Below are 15012 nucleotides of genomic sequence, written 5' to 3'. Positions count from 1 at the left end.
TTGCCATAGTAGCCCCCTGTGGGTCTTCATGAACCCACCCCCTACCAACTTCAGATTCACCTTCCATCTCCTCTTAGCTCTGCCCTGTCTCTCTAGGGCACTCTCACTGCCCTGCCCTCTAGGCCTTTACACGGGCCACTCTCCCTGCTCTAAAGGCACGACCCTCCTCCCTGATTTATTCTTTGTCTGATACATTGCTTTTTGCACTCTATTAGCCTCTAGGAAGCTGTCTCTGAGCATCATCCCATCCTCTTTCTCGTTTCATCCCAACTCCTTCTGGCACTGCAGTGGTCCTTTCGGACAAATGCAAGATAGTCCAGTCTGCCTACTCCATTCAGACTCCCAACGAATAGCTCCCTAGCCCCCCTTCTGACATAGGGGTGCGTCACTGGCCCTGGGGTCTGTCCCAGGAGGTCAGATGCAGGCATGAGGCCATGTGGTCCCTGGAAGTGGACTTGGTGGTTTGGGGAAGGAATTCTGGAATCTGGTATCCAGAGTGTAGTCTAGAAGGGAGCTGTAGGCATGGCCCCAGGCCCCAGGGATTTCTGACCCCAAAGAGAGGGGGATGTCTCTGTGGATGGGTGCATCTAAGCGTGATCTTGAGTCTCCCAGTGCCACCTGCAGGTGACATTTGTTATATTTTATTTTTAAATGAAAGTTTTAGTTTTTTAAAAAAATATATTTTTTTTATTGATTTCAGAGAGGAAGGGAGAGGAAGAGAGAGATAGAAACATCAATGATGGGAGAGAATTATTGATCGGCTGCCTCCTGCATGCTCCCCTCTGGGGATCGAGCCCTCAACCTGGGCCTGTGCCCTTGACGGGAATCAAACCTGGGACCCTTCAGTCCGCAGGTTGACGCTCTATCCACTGAGAGAAACTGGCCAAGGTTGTTATGGTTTATAAGAAACTGAAGTGGAACCTTACTTGGTCATGTGAGAGAGCGGATGTTTCAGAGGAAAACATGTCTTCTAGTTTTATTTATTTATTTATTTATTTATTTTAAAAAAATATATTTTATTGATTTTTTTACAGAGAGGAAGGGAGAGAGATAGAGAGATAGAAACGTCGGTGAGAGAGTAAAATTGACCAGCTGCCTCTTGCATGCCCCCCTACTGGGGATGTGCCCGCAACCAAGGTACATGCCCTTGACCAGAATCGAACCCAGGACCTTTCAGTCCGCAGACCGACGCTCTATCACTGAGCCAAACCGGTTTTGGCATGTCTTCTAGTTTTTGTAGGTAGGGCCATTTTCTCCTTTCTGTACTGCTGTCACCAAGGCCAAGAGTTTGGTCTGGATAGAAGGGTCACTTTTGTTTACTCCTCCCCTCCAGCTGCGTCCTCAGTGCTCAGAGGCCGCCACCAGTTCCTGTGCTCATCTTAGTTCTATGGGGACAGTGTGGCTGGGTAGGTGAGTCTGTCTCCAGAGGAGACGCACCGTGGGCAGGTGTGTGTGTGTGTGGGTGTTGAGGGGAGGACTGGCTGGCCCTATTTCCCCTACAAGGGGGTTTTAACTGCTAAAGGATGATCCGAACTTGGAGAAGGATCATACCCAGAAGCCAACAGCAGGGGATTCTGGTAAGCAGCCCCCAAATACACCTTGAACAGCGGAAGTTTCCCAAGGTTGAGCCCTGTGCCTTCCCTGGGCCAGGAGCTGACGACAGACGAGGGGATTACAGAGGAGGCCAACACACAGTTTCCTTTAAAATATTTTTATTTATTAGTCTTTTTTTTTTTTTGAAGCAGTTAATCCTCTTTTCTTATTTTAAAAAAACGTGTGTTTCATCCAGAGTTATACCAAAGTGATTAAAATGAATTTTCTTCTGGGGATACAGCTCCCCAGATCAGAGAGAGAGAAAAAAAATTTGTTTTCAATTAATCACAAAAATAAAATCAAGAGAAAACATCAACAATCAAAAATAATCCCCAAATATCCAGGACAAAAAATAAAATATTTATTGATCTATCACAGCGAGACACAAAGAGATGGGCGGGGTGGGGATGGGAGATGCTGTGAAGTACAGTGGCTCGAGGGAGGGACGGGGGATACAGTACTGCGTGGGGGGACCCCGGTTCGGGAGGAGACTCCTGCCGCCCCCGCTGGCACAGCCCCTCACACCCTGGGCCCCTTTGTAGGGGTGTGTATGGTGGGGCCAAGGCAGGGCACATGCTGCCATGACAGATTAACCAGGTTGGTGGTTGGGGGGCCCAGCCAGCTAGTGGTGCCAGGCGGACAACTGAGGGCAAGGGTGGATGGATGGATGGATGGATGGACGGACGGACAGATGGGCGGGTGAATTCCACAAGAGAAAGAGGGCTATTCCCATTGGCGTTCTTCTGATCTGAGGTGCCCCAGAATATGGGGGAATAGTGATTGGTGGAGGAAAAGGGGGCCAGCGGGGCCAAGAGATGGTGTGACCGAATCCAGCTTGAGGTTTGTGATGCTTGGGTACCAACTGGACGGCAGCCAGGGGTGGGTCCCGGTGGGCAGGGGGAGGTGGGACTGCCCGGGAAGTGTCTGCACCATGTTCGGAGGAGCCCCAGGGAGGGGACTTCCAGAGGGGCTGCCCTTCCCTCCTCCCTCCCTGGGAAGATGAAAGCACCAACACTGAGCACCAAGTCCCCCTGGAGACGGAGCGTGGGTGGTCCCCCTCCCCCCCCCCCCCCCCTCGCCTCTGCAGCAGGGGCTGCCCAGGGCCCACTCGGCCACAGTCCTCTTGTTTCCTTGTCCTGTGGATTTCCAGGTCCGCCCGGCCAGCTCTGTCCCCTCCAGAGGTGGGGACTTGGGAGGGGGCGTGGAGGGGAGGGTCACAGAGGGTTTACATTCTCCACCAAGCAGTAGCACCAACGTTGATGATGAGGTCGTGAGTCAGGGGTCCTGGGAAGCTCACTTTCTCTTCCGGCCACAGGATTTCCCCAGGCAGCCTCCACCTGGGTGGGAGGGGGCGCACACAAGGTTAGTCCGGCCCCTCCCCATTGCTGCTCAAGCCACTGCCCACCGACCAGCTCCAGCATTATCGCAGTCGGGAACAGAGGCTCCAAGAAGCCCCCAGAAGCCTGGGCTCCACCCCAGGCCTAACTCTCATCGTACAAACTCCCACTGGACGGGTGGGTGGGACCAGGGCTCAAGATGTGGTGATGAAACCAAGACTCAGGGAAGGGATGAGGCCCGGCCACGGGTCCAGGTCTGGGAAGGATTGGCCTGGGCGAGGTCTCCATACTCTGAATCCACTACATCTGGGGAGCCTTAGTGAGGGACTCAGAGCACCCCCTCCCCCCAATAAGGGAGATAGTGTCACAGACATGCCTCAGATAAGCAAACTGAGGCTAACTTGGGACTGGACCCCAGCACACCTATCCTCTCCTGGGGAGGGTCTGATTGGTAAACCTTGTTTCTAATCACCAGGCACCATGTTCTGGTGGGAGGGCCTGGAGTAGTTCCTACTGCCCCCGTGGGGGCAGACATGGCTTGTGATCGCCACCTGGTGGCCGTGAGAAGCCAAGCGGGGCAGGGACAGGCATCTGTGCAAAGCTCATCCAGGGTGTTTGGCCGGCAATGGGTGTGGCCACAGGCATCCCTAGGCCCCCTGGGAAGGCCAGGCTGGTCTTGCCTCAGCCTCTCCCAGCCCTGGCCTTGCCTCAGCTGCCTCATCTGGGGGGCAGGAAGCAGGTGGGGGTGGAGGGGAATCCAGTCTGAGCAACCGTAGGGGTGGAGCTGCGGTTCCTTGGGGTCTCCCTTGGGCATTGTTGGGAGGAGCTTGGGAGGTGGTGGTGATCGGGACCCCCCTCCTCCCCCCACACACTTCCAGAAGCATGTATGCATTTTGTGCAAGAGTGTGGCTCAGTGCCAGGCAGTGGCCTTTGCCCACTCTGCCCAGCCTGGGCACCTTGGGTCCCCCTGCCCACCCTTCAGATTTTCCTAAGCCTATGGCATCCATTTCTCCCTCTGTGTCTGCTCCTCTGAGTTCTTCCCCCTCTCCTGCCCCTTCTCTTTCTCTTGGCTCCTTCCTGAAAAGGGGGCGGGCGGTGGTGGTGGGGAGCGTGTGGGCAGCAGGGAGGCAGGGACTGCTAGGCCAGGTCAGGCTGGGTGAGTATGGAGGGTCCTGGGCCTCCTCCCAGCTCTGACATCTGTGCTGGAGGCAGAAGAAGGGATGAGTGAAATGTGCAGCTCCTCCAGCCTCCCCTCTGCTGCCAGGCTTAGTCCAAAGGTGCTCCCCCTCTCCCAGACGGATGGGCCCACCTCTGCCTCCATCTCTGCCCCTCCCTCCAGCTCTCTTCCGGGGGTGGGGGCTCTACTCACCTGGGTATCCTAGAGCTCCCAGGGCACCTCCGTAGGGCTTGGGGGGTTTGCCTGTGGAAGGGAAGGTAGGAATTGGGGAGGGGACCAGGCTTTCTCGCCTCTTTCAGAGCCCCCACCACATGGGCCTTGATCCTATCACAGCGGGTTCGGAAGGCCTTCCAGATCATAGCCTGCATATGGAAGTCTGAGCAGCTTGGCGTTCTTTCACCATAGCCGGACCCCAGCCTGGCCAGCCAACATGCTGGTATCAGAGGGGTTTTGACCCCCTGGCTACCTGCTTGATGCACCTTGCTCTTCTCTTACAGTTTCTTTCTTTTCCTATGGAAGCTGGTCAGCTTCACCTCTTAGACCCCAAGCTCCAGGGTGACCCAGGCTGCTGTCTCCGTCCCGGTACCTAGTTACAGACCAGGCTGGGAGCTCTAGGAATCAAAATCCTTGCCTCCTATCCCCACACCCCAGGGCTGAACTGTCAGCTTCTGTGATTCTCCTCAAGCCCCCACTCCAGGGACCCAGCCAAGAGTTGCTGTCCTACTAGCCACTCCTTCAATAGGACTCTCCCACCCCACCCCCACCCCAGGAATGGAGCTCAGGGCATTGCTTGAAGTGGGGCCCCTCCTTCTTGCAGACTCACCACCTACTCCCAGGCCCCCAGCTCCGACTCCGGCTCCTCCGACTCCGCCACCTGCAACACGGGGGGAGGGGGGGCGGTGAGTGTGCCACTTCCGGGAGTGGCCAAGGCTCCTGGCAGTGGGGGCCTTGCTTGAGAGGGGCCAGGTTCTGGGCTCGGGAGCCCTGACTCTCCCTCACTCACTGTGTGACCTTGGGTAAGTCCCTGGCACTCTAGAAACCTCAGTTTACCCCATCGGGAGTGTGGTGTTTTAGAAAAGCTGATGCTCCCCGGCCTTGCAAGGGAGGAAGAGAAGAGGAAAGGGGAGCCTCGTGGGGTGTAACCTGAGGATAGGGGACCCATCCTGGGGCTTGACCTAGCCCTCCTGAGCAGGAGATGAAGGGGGAGGGGCAAGGTTGGGGCCAGAGCTGCAGCGCGGGCACCGGGTAGGAGGCCGGGGCATACCTGGGAAAATCGGAGACAATCCGAAGCCAGGTCTTCCAACTCCTGCAGGAGGGGCTTGGGGTTGGCATGGGGCAGGACCCACTCTGGCCTCGTCCCCTCTTTCTCTCTGCCCACTGCTCCCCCTCCCCTTCTCCATGGCCAGAGTGGCTTTCTTCACACAACTTGTCCCTGCCTGGCATCCTGGTGTGGGGCCCCATCACCTCAGCTTGCCAGCCTGGTGCCCAAGGCCCACGGTGGCCCTGACACCGAGGCCTGCCCCTCTGCCCAGGGTGCTTTTTTTCCTGGACTGTCCCCTCTCCTCTTTCCTATCTCCCCTCTCCCTCGTGTCCCTATGCTAGCTTTCCCCTGTTAGCCTGGCAGGGCTGAGGATTTCACAGCAGAGATGGCCTTACCTCCACCTGGGAAAGGCCTGGCAGCTCCTAGGACACCTCCAAGGCCACCGGCACCTGAGAAGAGGGCAGATGGGGTTTGCGACAAGGTACAGTCTGAGGAGTCCTGAGCCTCCCCTGGGGTCAGGGGTCAGGGAGATCCCGGACAGGCTGTTAGGCCTGAGCAGGATTGAGGCCGGAGGTGGGGGAGATGGGATGGTCAGGATGGGGAGTATGAGGCAGGAGGAGGGCAGCAGGGAGCCACTCACCATATTTGGCTGCTTTAGCAGCTGCAGCTGGGGACACACCTGGGGAGGTGGGGAACATGACAGCTCAGAAATATCCCTTCCCTCCCAGTCGTGTCCCCTTCTGACCTGTTCACTGTTTACCACCTGCCCACCGACTCATCCTTCCACCATCCCTCCACCCCTCCTTGATCCATCTTTCCCAAAGTCTTTATGAAGTGCCTACTGTGTGTCCAGTCTTGGGGTGCACACAGGAAGAGATTTCGGGCGGGTTTAGGTAGAAAGAGACAATGATGACCCAAGAAAGAGTGACATGTCAACACAAGGCCGACCAGGATGGCAGAGACTTTGGAAAAGTAATTCCATCCGAGCTTTGGTTTTCTTCCCCAGAAAACGGCATAGCCATCAGTATCCTAACGAACTCCCACTTGATGTGGTCATGTGGGTTGAAGGAGAGGAGAGGGAGAGGGTGGGATCCCGGCTGCAAGAAGCAGCCCTAGCTCCTGCTAGCTCAGCCCCTCTAAACACTGGAGGAGCCCCGAGAAGGGGCAGGCCCCCCACAGTTTTGAGAGTTGGGCACAGAGATGACAACTTGAGCAAGATGTGGCAAATGGAAAGGATTTCAATTTTTTCAATCTCTCTCTATTACACACACACACACACACACACACACAATAAACTAACAGAGTCTAGAGCAGCCTCTCACCTCCAAAGCCCCCGGCCCCTGGGACTCCACCAGCCCCAAGCCCTCCAAGTCCCAGGCCTCCAATTCCAAGCCCTCCAGCTCCGAGTCCACCGGCTCCCCCGAGGCCTGCGGAGAGAGCTGGGTGTTAAAACCCTGTTGTCGAGACCCTTGCTGCTCGTCTGTGAAGAGCTGAAGCTTTCATCCCAGTACCCAGGCGGAGCCTGAGCTTCCGGAGGCTTTGTGGATGCTGTGGGGCCAGGAGGCGGGCTGGGCCTCAGGGGCAGGTCAGGGAATAGTGCTCCATGGTGCATGGTCTGAGGCCCCCCAAACCCTGAGGGCTATTGGCAGCCCCCACTTCTACACAGTGCTCACCGTATTGGCCGGCTTTGGCAGCAGCCTTGGCAGCAGCAGCTGCGCCAGCAGGTCCGACTCCTGAGGACACAGAGGGAGCTCAGGGAGCCATTCTTCACGGGGCAGCTCCCCTCCCTGCCCAGCCTGTCCTGGGTGTCAACTCACCTCCCACACCACCTGGGACACCTGCTCCACCAAGACCTCCTGGGACACCTGCTCCACCAAGACCTCCAAGGCCTCCAGGCCCGCCTGCGCCTGAGGAGAGGGGCAGAGAGTCAATCCCCCATTTCTGAAGCACAGGGTCTCTCTGACCCAGAGGCTTTAGGCAAGCAGACAGGTGGTCGAGGCCATGTGACCCAGTGGAAGGAGCACTGGACGGAAGTCCATTCCCAGACACCTGGCCCGTGTCCCTGACCAATCAGTCAAGAGTGAGCTTCCTTGCCTGTCCAGTGTAGATCGAGGTGGTTTAGTGTCAACCTGTGACCTGGGAGGTCACGGTTCGATTCCTGGTTGGGGCACATGTCCAAGTTGTGGGTTCGGTCCCCAGTAGGGGGCGTGCAGGAGGCAGCTAATTGATGATGTTCCTCATTGATGTTTTTATCTCTCTCTCCCTCTCCCTTCTTCTCTGAAATCAATAAAATTCTACTAAAACAAGAGAAAAGAGCGAGCTTCCTTGAGCCTGGGCCTGCCAATTTTTTCTCCATCCCTTTCGGCTCGCACTGGAGCCACAGGTGGCCACACGCTGCCGAGCAGGGAAGAGTGGTCTCAGGCACTGGCAGTCCTGGGTTCCAATCCTGCTTCCTCCACTCATTGGAGCTGTCACCTCTCCCTAAAGGAGAGGAGGATCCTTACTCCACTCACCCTACAGTGTTTGGAGAGCGAAAGAGCACACTGTCGGGGAATGTACCCTGAGTGTTGAACTGCTGTCCAGGGCAGAGCTGCTACGAATAGCAGCAGCAGGAGTCCCACCATTCTCAGTGCTTCTCACAGATCCCCCTGCTTATTATTCATTGCAACAGGAAAGGTGGGTGCTGTTATCACCCCCATTTTGCAGATGAGAAAATGGAGACACAGCAGAGGTTAAGCAATATGCTCACAAGGCCCCACAGGCAGGAAGTAGCTTTGGAGCCTGTCCCCTCAGCTGCTTTGTTGAAAACCATGTGCAAGAGCCAGGCAGGCAGAGCAGCCAGCAAGGAACAGGAGAAGGCTTGTGGGTCACCAGGCCCGCCAGGGGTGGGACTGAGGAAACCGGGATTTTCCGAGGTGGAAACTGGCCCCAAGTGGACTGGCCGGGCTGGGTGGTGTTTCCCTGGCAGAGGCCCTGGCCTGGCTCTCAGAAGGCCAAGAATTCAGGGGCCACAGACAGGGTGGGTCTGGCCAGCCAGGGCTGCTGAGTGCCAAATGGAGGGGCAGGCTTGTCTGCCACGTCCTCGTGGCTCATGGCAGGCGCAGTCATGCTGACTGGGATGGGGTGGGGGGGCACTCTGCTGTCCAGGAGGCAGAAGCTACCTAGCTGACAGCAGCCCTGCCTTGGACCCACAAAACTGAGGGCCGGAGGGGGACCCCGGGGCCATGGTTTTCACCAAGGTGGGCTTGCTCCCAGAGAGGCTGGAAATGTGAGGCCTCTTTGGGTGTCCTGGGGCTGGAGGTTCGATAGGCATTTTGTAGGCAGGGGCCAGGTCTGCTAAGCTGTCATGAATGTGTCCTAGAAACTGCCTTTTTCCATGCTGACCATCCCAGCCCAGTGCTGCAGGCGCCGGGCATGGGGTCTGGCCAGAGGAGGGGGGATGGGTGACCAGAACATCAGGGACGGTGGGGCAGCAGTGGAACCAGCCGTGCTGGTTAGGGTGGGGACACTCACCATATTTGGCTGCTTTAGCAGCAGCCAAAGATCCAGGTCCTGCAGAAAAAAGAAAAAGGAAATGTGGAATAATCAGCATCTGAGCTCTGTGCTGGGTGAGGGTACTGCTTCCTCCTGGAAGCCCTCCCTGCCTTCCTTGGCCTTCTTTGCTCCTCTCAAAGCTCTGGAGCTGTGGCTCCGCAGCCAGGAGCTCTCTGTGCCTGGGTAGAACTCCAGTCACTAACCATGTCTCTGCCAATCTGGTCTGGGAGCACCTCCTCCTTCCGTCTGCCCCTCCCAGACCCCTTCAGGCTCAGCAACCACCAGGAGAAAAACTGGCGCACCTAGTGGCCACAGCGTACTGCTGAGGGCGAGCCCGGTGGGCCCACCCATGCAGCCTGGGGCTTCCTTGCCTGACCTGAGCCATCTGTCACCCTAGTCACATGACTCTCAGGAGAACCTAATGGGGAATCACTCTGAGCCCTTAGATGAGGTGCTGGGGATGTGCTAGGAGGGAGAGGTCTCCCTTCTCTGAGCTCAGGGGTCATTTCTGCCCAGGCTAGAAGGTCTCTCACCTGCACCTGCACCTGCCCCAAAGCCAGGAACACCAGCACCAGCCCCAAAGCCAGGGACACCAGCACCAGCTCCAAATCCAGGGACGCCAGCACCAGCTCCAAATCCTGGGACGCCAGCACCAGCTCCAAATCCTGGGACGCCAGCAGGAAGGCCAGCTGCAGCCCCTGGGAAAGATGGGCAGTGGGATGGCGACAGTAGGCAGGAAGCAGACCCCTGTGGGGTGTCCTACCCAGGGAGCCGATTCGGGCCCCAAGAGAAGGGGTCAGACCCCTTCATCCCTTAACCCACCCTCTATGCTCCCACCAGCATGGGCTTCCTAGAATTCCCGCTGACCACCACGTCCAGCCCCTCCCCCAGCGGGCACTCAGGGCTGCACACTCACTGCACCACTTTCCTTTCCCGCCCAACCTCCACTCCTCCCTCGTGGATGAGCTCATGTAAGTCTCCCAACAACCTTCTGCAGCAGATGGGGTCAGCACCCACACGTCAAGCATGAGGACAGGAAACTCGGAGGTCACTCCGCTACTGTGGGGTCCAGGATTGGAACCTGGGTCTCTCCTTTGCTAAATCTGCTTTCCCAACCCTTGCCTGCTGCTCCGGGGACCTCCCAGCCTGCAGTGGGCCAGAGAGCCTGCCTATTGTGGGGCCCAGCTCCCGCCTGGGTCGTGCTGGGCCGGCCTGCACTTGGTGGGGTGAGGAGGGAAAGCCAGGCAGGGCACTCACGGAGCTGGGCTTTGGCGGCCAACTGAGCAGCAGATTTGCCTGCACCAGGGGTCCCTGCTCCTGGACGGAGGGGGAGGGGGCGTCAGGGTGTCGGCCATGGAGAATTCAGAGGCTCCTCAGGCCCCCTTTCTCACACAACTTACCTGCCACACCGCCGGGCCCAATGCCAAGACCAGGAACCCCGCCAGCGCCAGGGCCAATGCCAAGGCCGGGAACCCCGCCAGCGCCAGGTCCTAACCCTACAAGAGTGGGAAGAATGAATCCTTAACTCAGTCTCCACCAAGGAGGACAGAAGCCAATGGAGAGAGCAGCAAGCTGGGCACCAGGAGCTTTGGGTTTCATCCCTGCTAGGGCACAGGATTGCTGTGTGTGACCTTGGACAAGTCATTTTCTCTCTATGCGTCTCAGCTTGCTCATCCCTAATACGAGGCATGTGTAGGGTCGGGAGTTCTTAACCTTTGGAGGGACAAGGATCTGTTTGAGACTTCTGAGGGTGGAAACAGAGTTATGTAGTCAAGGGTGCTCTACAAGACAGGCAGACGTGGGCTCAAAGTTCAGCTCAGCCACCATTTAGCTGTGTGACTGTGAGCAAGTTACGTATGCTCTGAGAGCCTCGGTTTCTGCATCTCTAAAATGGGAATGATGCGACCACCTTCATAAAGTTGCTGTAAGGATTGCTTCAGCAAATAGCGGCTTTATCTACAAAGGGGTTGTTTGTCATATGTGAGTTTGGAGGGGTCAGTGGACCTAAAATTAAGATTTCTCTGGCCTAGACAGCTCTAGATTTTCGATCTGAATCTTGTTGCCCACAGATCCCTAAAGCCAAGGTGCGTAGATGCCCTGGCTCAGGCCTGGCAGACCTGTAAGTTCTCACTGTCACTGGCTATGTTCAGGAAGGCGTGGGTGCTTGGGGCTGCCAGGGTGGCCCTCAGACCTACTGAGAAATGGAGAACCTTGTCAGGGAGCAAGAAATACTGCCACGGAGGGTGGTGGGAACCCCGAGGAACCCATCTTGAGGATCAGAATGGGGGGCGGGCCCCAGCTAGATGCGGGGGCAGTAGGGGCTTTGGGAAGGGTGCGGAGGTTGGTTCTGGGGTCTCAGCAGGCCTGTTCTCACTTTGCTTTCCTAATCAGAGACTTTGCCCACACCCGAAAGTGGTCAGGTGGGTCAGAAGGCCCTCAGTGAGAATGTGACCGCTGAGGGGACTGCCAGACCCCAGAGCAGAGGACAGGAGAGCGGGGCTGTAGGATGAGCACAGGGGACAGAATTGGGGTGGGACACATACCATACTGAGCAGCTTTGGCGGCTGCTTTGGCGGCTGCAGCTGCTGGGGTTCCAGCTCCTGGAGAGGTAAAGAGAGGGCGTTGGGGAGGGGCTCCCTGCACCCGTCCTCACTCTTCTTCCTCCCTCCCCCCAGCTTCACGATGCCTCCTGAAGACCCGCTCTGTGCTCTGTGCTGCCTCCTTACGCTGGAGCCCGAGAAGGAGGGGCTCCAGGCCTGCTGTGAGGCTGCTTCCCTGCAAGCAGCTCAGGGACTGTGGCAGTCTAGCATGGATTATGGGGGAGGGAGCCTAAAGCTGTGATTGGCCAAGTCTCCAAACCTCTGTTAAAGGATCTGTGAAGCGTTCTGCTAAAGGCCATGTTAGTTTTTAAAACTATTGGAGGAAATGTCTCATTTTGGAGAGAAACTCAAAAGGGACATTTTCTCCCAGAAAGAAGAAGGAAAATAGAAATGTGTGTGTGTGTGTGTGTGTGTGTGTGTGTGTGTGTGTGGTGGTGGTGATGGTGGTGGTGGTGGTGGTGGGGCAACAAAGGAAGGTTGTGACTTGATCTCATTGTAACTCTGAATTTCTTCCCTTTGGCCTCTGATTGGTGGAGGAGGAAGAGTGCAGGGAACCAGAGTGACAGGCCTTTCTACCTGGTCAGGAACAGAAAGGACCTAACATACGAGAGGCCACCCAGCCCTGACAGGCCAGAGCTCCAGCACCCAGCCGGCTGACAGCCCCGAGGGAGAATTGCCAGGTTTGCTCAGCAGACTGGAACCCCATACAAGACCTTCTTTCCAAACTAGGGGGCATTGCTCTTCCTCCTCCCCATCTCTGGGCTCAGTCTTGCCATCTATAAAATGGTGCGCTTGACCTGGGTCAATTTCAGGGCCCCTTCCACGAGGCAAACCAAACCCATCTCTGGGTTGCTCACCTGGCACCCCTCCAGCGCCCGGCACACCTGGTACAATGCCTCTGGCACCTGGCACCAGCCCTCCCAGGCCTCCTGCTCCTCCAGCACCTAGAGTGGTAAAGAGCGTCAGCGCTGCCCCCCGAAGCTCCCCTCCTGACGGGAGCGGAGGGCGAAGGTGGGGTAGGGAACAGAGTGGCTGCGGTGGTTTGGGGGGGGGGGGTGACAAGCTGGGCACCAGTAACCCTAACGGTGGGCAATTGAAAAGGTCAGGGAAGTTCAGTGTGGCTTTGGAAGATGGGGTCAGGGGGTCTTGGCCCAGGCCATTTCGGCCCTGGAGGCCTGAGCGCAAGCTGGCTCGGTCCTCATGTTGGAGAACTGCTCTGAGCTCAGAGCCTGGGCTCCAGGGCAGAGCAGGGCTGGGATCCAGGCTCTGAGAGGAGGGAAGGGCTCTGCCCAGGAGGGAAGGACAATGCCCTGGGCATGGGGGCAGGCAAGGCCAGGGCACTTACCATACTTAGCGGCCTTGGCGGCAGCTGCCTGGGCTGCAGCTGCTGCGGAATGAGAAAGAGAGAGACCCTCAGAAACCTTGCTGGGTCTCAGTGGGGCTGTGCTGACACCCTCCTACCCTGCAGGCCCTCCCTGCACGTTCCCCAACTTCTCCCTGAGTACAGACAGCCCAATCAACACCCCCCCACCCCCTCGAGCTCTGCAGAAGAGAAGCCCCCATGCCTTCTCCCTGTTTCCCCAGATGGAACTAGGGCTCACGGGAAATGCCAGCTCCAGGGACACCTCCAACTCCAGCTCCAAGACCGCCGACTCCAGCTCCAAGACCACCGACTCCGGCTCCGAGACCACCGTAGCCCGGAAAGCCCCCAGCACCGACCCCGTAAGTGGGAACGCCACCAACTCCCACTCCGGCTCTGCCCCCTGCGGAGAGAAGAGAATGGATGGGAAAGGATATCAGTGAGCCAGGCTGTGAGGGCCCTGAGGGGTGCTGGTGGACTAAGAAAGTAGGAGCAAGCCCTCCTCAAATCTGGTCCTTGAAGGACAGGAAACCATAGAATGCCTGGGCCCCCCTCCAGCTTTTTCCAGGAAACCTTTATGGAAACCATCCCCCCAGCATGTCTGCAGCCCATCTCTTCTCTGACTGGGAGAGGGCCTTGCTGCTGGTTATGGAGAGACCGCGGGCAGTCCCATTGCCCCAGCCAGGCTTGGGCTCCTCTGAGAGGGGCGTTGTCTGGGCTGAGTGGGGAGGGGCAGGGACACTAGCCCCACTGCCATAACAGGACTCTCCTATTACTCAGCCTCAGGGCCTCATCCTGGGGCCCAGCAGGTCCAGCTCAGTCCAGTGACCTGCTGTGTAACCCTGGGCAAGTCATCCCCTTTCTCTGGCCAGAACAGGGTGAGGCAGAGCTATCAACACACTCACCATATTTGGCTGCTTTGGCGGCTGCTTTAGCAGCTGCGGCTGGTGACACAGCCCCTGGAGAGACCAAGGGGACACAAATAATCAAGGGAGAGTGGAGGAAAGATGGTCAATATATATCCTACTGTCCACCCATCTGTCCAGTCTACCTCCTTCCTATCTATCAAGCCAACCCAATGGATGCTTAGTTATCTGTCTACTCAGCCACATCTCCATCTAGCTCTCTGTGTACTTAACCATTCATTCACCTTCCCCCCACACTTACCTGCCCAGGTGTCTGTCCATTTGCCACTCTATCATTAGACTTCAATACAACTGCTCAACTAATCTCTCTGTCCATCCATGAACCCATCTATCCATCCATTTATTCACGTATCTACCCATTCATCTATTTACATGTCTAACCATCTATTTTGCATTTGCCTCCCACCACCCATCTGCTCACCCAACCATGTGCTCATCCATCCATCTACCCACCCACCCATCCATATATCAGTCTAAACATTTATGTAGTCCCTCATCTACTTTTCCATCTGTCTTTCCATCTACCCATTCATCATTTCACCCACCATTTTACTCATATATCTATTCATTCATGTATTCACTCATCCCTTTTCTGTCCCTTCATCCTCTTATCCATCAACCTCTACTTATCCACATGACCATTCATCCATATACCCAGCTATCCATCTGCCCATCCATCCATCCACCCATCCACCCACCCATCTATCCACCATTTACTGAGCATCTATCTATTCAGCTAAGGACTGGGGACATAGAGATGAAAAAGACATAGTTCCTTTCCTCAGGAGCACAGTGGCAATGAGAAGGTGAGTTGGAGAAGATGATGCTGGCAGTAACTAGTTAGGAGGTTGTTACAGCCCAAGGGAGAGAAGATGAGTCATGGTCAAGGGTATGGGAGAAGAGGATAGATGAGTGAAGTGTTAGGGAGAATCCAAAAGTCTTGGCAATAGTGTCAACATTTCTCTCTTTACAACACACACACATACACACACACACAGCCCAGCTCACTCGGTCTATCCACAATACCTGGGACTCCTCCAACACCTGGGATTCCAACACCTGGGATTCCGCCAACACCTGGGATTCCACCAACACCAGGGATTCCCCCAACACCAGGGATTCCACCAACACCTGGGATTCCACCAACACCTGGGATTCCAACTCCTGGGCCACCAGGTACCAAGCCTCCAGCAGCTCCTGTGGGAGAAAATGATTATTCTGGTC

General features: G+C 56.6%; 1 protein-coding gene across 13 annotated transcripts in view; it reads right to left on the bottom strand.

Moving 5' to 3' along the window:
* Positions 1-1695: 1695 nt before the first annotated feature.
* The window catches only part of ELN (elastin), a 31543-nt gene continuing 18226 nt past the window's right edge, over positions 1696-15012 (bottom strand). For 4 of the 13 annotated variants that reach the window (XM_045571196.1, XM_045571194.1, XM_045571192.1 and 1 more), the window contains 19 exons: positions 14815-14985; positions 13768-13821; positions 13104-13265; positions 12848-12889; positions 12360-12446; positions 11446-11502; positions 10303-10398; positions 10160-10219; positions 9436-9600; positions 8882-8920; positions 7186-7275; positions 7042-7101; positions 6691-6795; positions 6009-6047; positions 5764-5817; positions 5372-5413; positions 4931-4981; positions 4300-4350; positions 1696-2930 (listed from right to left, as the gene is read on the bottom strand). In XM_045571196.1, the coding sequence (XP_045427152.1) occupies positions 2887-2930; positions 4300-4350; positions 4931-4981; positions 5372-5413; positions 5764-5817; positions 6009-6047; positions 6691-6795; positions 7042-7101; positions 7186-7275; positions 8882-8920; positions 9436-9600; positions 10160-10219; positions 10303-10398; positions 11446-11502; positions 12360-12446; positions 12848-12889; positions 13104-13265; positions 13768-13821; positions 14815-14985 (1469 nt within the window). In that variant the 3' untranslated portion in view covers positions 1696-2886. The remainder of the gene's footprint in view (positions 2931-4299; positions 4351-4930; positions 4982-5371; positions 5414-5763; positions 5818-6008; positions 6048-6690; positions 6796-7041; positions 7102-7185; positions 7276-8881; positions 8921-9435; positions 9601-10159; positions 10220-10302; positions 10399-11445; positions 11503-12359; positions 12447-12847; positions 12890-13103; positions 13266-13767; positions 13822-14814; positions 14986-15012) is intronic. The other 9 variants (XM_045571191.1, XM_045571189.1, XM_045571190.1 and 6 more) reach the window with 9 other exon arrangements.

Source organism: Pipistrellus kuhlii, unplaced genomic scaffold, assembly GCF_014108245.1.
Source record: "Pipistrellus kuhlii isolate mPipKuh1 unplaced genomic scaffold, mPipKuh1.p scaffold_m20_p_4, whole genome shotgun sequence".
Lineage (NCBI taxonomy): Eukaryota > Metazoa > Chordata > Mammalia > Chiroptera > Vespertilionidae > Pipistrellus > Pipistrellus kuhlii.
The sequence above is the reverse complement of the archived record's forward strand: the minus strand, read 5'-3'. Positions and strand labels throughout refer to the sequence as shown.